Below are 6,413 nucleotides of genomic sequence, written 5' to 3'. Positions count from 1 at the left end.
GTCATATGTTCATTCCGATGCCTTATCGGCATATTAGTAATGTGATAAAGAGCGCACGGGAGTGCTAGAGCAGTGCACACACTTTTGTAATCGGACTTGTTAGCTGCAGCGGCAGCCCGATCTGTTTAATGTAGCTGCATTTAGAGTATATTGCAATAAGCTCTAGTTTGCTGTTACTTCATATAACTTTAACTTATCTGTGTATATTCTGTCATGTCATATTATCATTTATATTTATCATCCTTATTTTGTTCTCTCACAGAAACCACTTTTATAAGTATATCCACACAAAACCTGCAATTGTATGACCTAATAAACATTAGAGCTGGACAAGTTAACTCTGGAGTAGCTGCAGTTCTTTCTAACAGAAGAATTAGGTCAGTTGAGTTCCAACCATCCCACTGCGCGCAGAATATCCCACAGTTTCCTCTTTTTATGTCATTACATAACGCTGCTAATCCTGCTACTGCTGTAAGATATGCATATGGATACTAGAGAGTCATGTGATCATCTATAGCAGAGGTCAGAAATATATCAGAGGTCGAGATAATCACTGGCACGTGACAATAGCTAATGTATTTAATTTAAATAAAGTCACTCAAACTTGCATCTGGACGTACATTTTGAGGTAATCATTCCTCACAGTCACACAGCCTGTTTTATTACGCCTGTCCAATAAATACTACTAAAGTGTGAGATCTGACAATCCATTCAAGCGACTGGAGGTTTCTGTGATTTTCCCTTTGTGTGCTATAATGATCCCGACCTCTGATCTATATAATTGTGTTATTTTTTGAAAGTGAGAGAGATGAATCAGAGTTATTTTCTGTTGTGATCAACATAGTGCCGCAAATGTTGTGAATCCGGAACATCCGGATTATGATTAACAATTAACTTGAACTACTTATTTATCTTAAGTGATATAGATAAAGTACAAAAGACTGTAAATCAGGACACTATAAAAGGAACACAAGAGGCTGTGAGGATGACAGAGCAAGAGCTGGAAACAAACATCAGTGAAGAATGAAGGGTTTAGTATGTTTACTGCTGCTGTTGGAAACCTTTGTGTGTGTCGTACAGCATCAGGTAGATGGAGGACTCAATGAGAATGAGATCAGTCAACAGCTCAGATCTGAGGACGGAAAACAGAATCCACCTCAAACAGACACTTTGAGAGATGAAGCTTCAACTGACAGCCAACAAAACTACCATCTGTGCTTCACTGACATCCATGCAGCGCTGAGAGAACTGACCGCCACCGTTTCAGAGCAGAAAACCATCAACAGAGAACTGACCGCCACCGTTACAGAGCAGAAAGCAAACATCAGAGCTTTAGAGACGAGACTGACGGAACAACAGACGTTTATCCTAGAAGAGCTGAACAAGAAAAATGATGGTATCTCACCAAAACATTCACTCTTTTTTCAATGATCCTCAAAGTAAAACACCAATGCAATACATTGCATAGTGTAAATGTTAGTGTAAAGTTGAGTGTATACTGTGTAAATTGTGTTATCTATTACAATAAACAGTGTAAATGTCATTTAACAGAATCATTATTCCTTCACAGAAATATCAAATCTTACTCTGGGTCAAGTGGAGTTGAGAAAGGAAAATAGAGGTGAAAGTGTGCTTGAATGATGTTAAATTCAGTGTATATATTCTCAGTGTAATACAGTAATATATCACAATATTGCTTATGTTTTTCAATAACAGACAGAGAAATAGCTTTTTCAGCTTCATTGATGCAATCTGGCAGTGGACATATTGGTCCTTTTACCACTGAAATCACACTAACCTACAGGAACGTCTTCACAAACATAGGGAACGCCTACAACCCAATTACAGGTAATTATTAATTAAATGAGTCATAAAACTCAGTTTATAATAATGAAAACCCTTCTGCTCCATTCAGACCTCTCTGCAGTTGTATAATGTGTATTAGAGAAGTAAATGATCTGCCGTCTTTCAAACTATTACACAGTGTGTTTGCTGATTAAGCGATCATACAGGAAACATCTGATTCTGTATCTCTTGTTATTTGATTTAGGTGCTTTCACAGCCCCACTGAAAGGAGCGTACATGTTCAGAATCTCTGTTTATGGTGGTGGTGGTGGAACTGCAGCAACTGTATCCATTTTTAAGAATGGAGAGCGTATGGTTATGGCACATGATGTTCAGGCTCAGGATCGGTTAAACTCCTCTAATGGAGTCGTGTTGATCCTGGAGGTTGGAGATGTTGTCTATGTGAGACTTGGGTCTGGCACATGGATATATGATAACCAGTATAACCACAGCACTTTCAGTGGTTTCCTACTGTTTCCCTTAAGATAACAGGAGCTTTGCAGAATATGATTCCATTAATACTTGACTTTCAGTGTATGATTTAATTGAAATCATGAAGTATCTTTGACATATGAATCTGTATTAATGAGAACTAATGTGTGTTTGAAATTTGCAATAGATTAATGTATAAAAGTCTGAGATGTCTATAAATGTAACTTTGTATAAAGAGTTTCAGCACTGAGACAGGACCCATGAATATCACGTGACTCAAAAGTGTTTTGATAAAGTATTAAATCTAGAATGTTAAATAATATCTTTTTAAGTGTAGTTTGTAACTGATCCTTGGTCTGTATCTCTTAATCCTACATAAATAAACAAGAGAATAAAGAGACATTGTGGCGTTTTCTTTTCCTCATATTTGTGTGGCAAAGGAGGTGGTGTTATAAAGGGTTAAAGAGATTTTGTACTCTATTATACTGATTCCAAAAGGAACGACTACGCCACCCAGGATTAACTACCCGGGAAAGACCCAAGGGCCCACAGGTTCGATTTTTCACAAGATGACCCAGAGACGTGGATACTTGTTATAAAAGGTATAAATCTTTATTAAACAGTCAAATCATTAAAATGTCTCATTCACTAGAGGAATCATAAAAAGGATCAGCCACAAGAAGCAACTAGCACTGTGAAATAAGTTTATCAAACACAAAAGAAAGAGACAAACAAACAAAGAGCTGTGGCTTACCAATAAGGAGGCAGGCAGACTAGATGCCGGGCTTCAATAATGCCTGTAATAACAGATACCCACATGTGCACCAAACCACACTTACACACTAAAGAAATTCACTGCAAAATCTACACCACTTTGGTGAGAGGAGAGCTACTGCCACACAGGAACAGCCAGCCTGCCTTCTCCAGGCCCCCAGCTCCAACAAAAAGAAAAGAGAAAAAAGCAAGATTAGGGAAATACAACATAAAACAAAATAAACAAACCAATACAAAAGCAAAAACACTTTTCTTCCAACTGCAACAGAACCAAACCACAGTTAACAAACAGCTTAACTGTTGTTTTACAACAACACAAGGTCAAGAAAGCTACACAGATTTGTTGAATGCAAAACCATAAATGCAAACCAAAACTAATGAATGGCAAACAAATAAAGGCAAAACAAAACTAGTAAATGCAAAAAGTTATCAAATGCAAAGATTATGGAATGCAACTCAAAGGTAGTGAATGCAATAGCAAAACAGAATTAAAGCAAAACAATACTAAAGCAAACCAATTAAAGCAAAACAGCAGTGTTGGAACTGCAAGCCATGCTGTAGTAGACCATGCTATAAGCCATGCAAAGCTGGACGCCACAGAAATGTTACGCGCACAGAGTGGTTTACAGTAAATACCAAGCAATGCGGACCACGGCATCTATCCAGCAGCCAAACCTTTATGGATCACATGCAGATGGCAGCAGTCGCTCAAAGAGGCACCAAAGTACATATAGCCCGCAATTCTCCAATGCAGAGAACGCCACGGCAATGAATGGCGATCGATCATATACGGATGCAGCAAAACAGCCAAACAAATGCCAGCTTCACGAAGGGGCCCTCGTGCAAAGCGGCGAGACTCCGGAAATGCGATCAGCTGAGTAAGACGCAACACCCATTTACCTTCCCTCAAGCCTTTATATACGCTCTCCTGACCAGAACTCACTGGCTGCATCCGAAACCGCATACTCACTGAGTAGGTACTTAATTTCAATAAGTACTTACTTACCGAGCGCTAAAAGAGTAGGTACTTTATAGCCTGATCTCATTAAGTATGAATGCGAGCCGTCCATCATCCGCCATGTTGACGTATCATGTGACCTACGACGTTATCACAAGCGCAACAACTTAAAAGATATGAGCGACAGGTTAAATTCATCTATCTGTAAATATCTTGATGTTGATGAAACTTGCTCATTTTGTGGTCTTGAAGAAACAGCTGCCCATTTATTTTTTTGATTGTAGTATAACCAATAAATTATGGGTTGATTGAAGTTCTTATATTTTTAACCCACTAATGTGACCCACAGTTTTATCCTTAAAGTCGACATGAAATCAAAATTTACCCTATTTACTTTGTTAGTGCATATTACTAGTCTTGTGGTGAACAATTAATCCGTGCAAGTTAATACACAGAGAAAAATTGTTTGCCGTGGTAATATTTAATCAAAATCTGACAAGATACTTCCGGTCTGGAATGGCGTGCCCTTTCTGATGACATCAGTTTGACCGCTTGGGTTGAAAACGCTTAACCACTCCCCTCAAACCCAGTCTGCTAAGAGCAGAGATGGAGAGGAGGATCGCTAAAGAAAAACCCTGCCCTCTGTTCAATATTCCTTTTCACTTGGAAATACGTCACAACACTGCAGAAAAGTCGTTTGCAACTTCCGGTTCACGCAAACTTTAAAGATATTTGTTATTACGAAACCCCCAAATCGTCATCTCGTTTTATCCCTCAGGCTTATAAATAACAAACAAAAAATGCATTTTCTTTATGTATTATGATGAATTCTTCAGATATTTAACCTCATCATTGTAATTGTCAAGTCACATTTTTTCCCCTGTGTATATAATCTTAAAGCCCATGTTGCAGGTTAACCACCACTGTCGATTAATGGGTACATAAATCACTCAAGATATGTATATCATTTTTAAAATGTCTAAAACTTTTTCTTAAAGACCAGTTTTTTACGTTTTTGGTATTAACGGGTTTTTTTTACACAATTCGGTGATGACGTCACGTTGGGAAGAAGTGGAGGAAAGGTAGCCTCAGCCGGTATTAGAACTATGGAGAATGAGTGGAGAGTTGGTGAAGTGTCCTGGTGAGTTGCTATCATTTAGCAACGGAGCAATGACCAGTGCACAATAATGACACATATATCTTTTTTTACTGTCATTGAATAGCACCGAGTGAAAAATCAACGTTTTCTTTATATCTAGTGGCAGTGATCATGACGTTAGTTCAGATAAGTACCGCTAACCTTTGTCATAGTGTCGTAGTACTGGTAAACTTTGTCTTTGTCATCTAGAAATAGAAGGCATCATGCTAGCTATATGGGCGTTACTAAGCGTTTATCTCTTCCTCTGGTGAAAATGTTGTTGCAAACGTAGCCGCCGCATATCTGTCACTGTGTTTGGCAGGTGCTTGTGTGGGCGGTGCCGTCCCATGGAAACTGCGTTGGAAAGCTTGTGCTGTAGGGAAGTGAGTGCGTTTTGGTCGCTGGTCGAGTTTTTACACCCAGCACAAACACAGTAGTTCACCATTGTCGATCTACCTACTATATATTTCTATCTATTTATCTATCTAGCTGCTAGCTATCTATGCTAGCGTTATGCTATCTGGCTGTCTGCCTATCTCTCTCTATACTAGCCTATCTATCTATCTATCTGTCTGTCTGTGTATCTATATATCTAGTCTATCTATCTATCTATATCTATGTATTAATCCATTTATCTATAATCTGCGCTATCTGAATACTCTCGTCTACTACTCGTCTCTCTAGTCACTCTCAATGCTCTCAAGGCGGGCTTTGGTAAATTCTCTCCCCAACGTGACGTAATGCAATGCATTGTGGGGGAAAGGAGAATCGTTGCAAACCACTGTAAGATAGTACCTACTTTTTTCGTATTATATTCCGTTTTGTGATACCCAACAACATAAAATACAATGGATAACAGTTTAAATGTTTATTACCAACAAGCAAATTGCACAAATTCGTTGAAAAATTAACCCTGCAACATGGCCTTTAATGTGGCAGAGCGGGGACGCTATGGGGTGGAGCGGAGCGCTTACTGCACACGCACTCAGCAAACTGAAATTGATACAATTTCCGACTACGCCACCTGGGGAATTTCACCCCAGGAATTAAACAACCTCTAAAGGCACGCACAGGTCCTAATCACCATTGGAGTCAGAGACATAAGTAATTGTACAAAAGTATTTTATTAGCAGTTAAAAGAGGCATTGACCAGCAATCACACTCATCTCAAATTGTTAAGTTCAATCATTAGTGGCAAAAGAACCCAGGCTTACCAACAGGGGCAGTCTTAGAATATCACCCTTAACCCCCTGGGGTCGGCGGTAT

General features: G+C 39.0%; 1 protein-coding gene across 1 annotated transcript; it reads left to right on the top strand.

The window, feature by feature from the left end:
• Positions 1-996: 996 nt before the first annotated feature.
• Positions 997-2,686, top strand: LOC309497429 (uncharacterized protein). Its single transcript, XM_082167713.1, has 4 exons — positions 997-1,396; positions 1,571-1,621; positions 1,717-1,848; positions 2,051-2,686. Exons 1-4 carry the CDS (start codon positions 1,024-1,026, stop codon positions 2,332-2,334), a joined length of 840 nt encoding a protein of 279 aa, XP_082023839.1. The 5' UTR covers positions 997-1,023; the 3' UTR covers positions 2,335-2,686.
• Positions 2,687-6,413: the final 3,727 nt, after the last annotated feature.

Source organism: Leuciscus leuciscus (genome assembly GCF_965113295.1).
Source record: "Leuciscus leuciscus genome assembly, chromosome: 4".
Classification (NCBI taxonomy): Eukaryota; Metazoa; Chordata; class Actinopteri; order Cypriniformes; family Leuciscidae; genus Leuciscus; species Leuciscus leuciscus.
The sequence above is the reverse complement of the archived record's forward strand: the minus strand, read 5'-3'. Positions and strand labels throughout refer to the sequence as shown.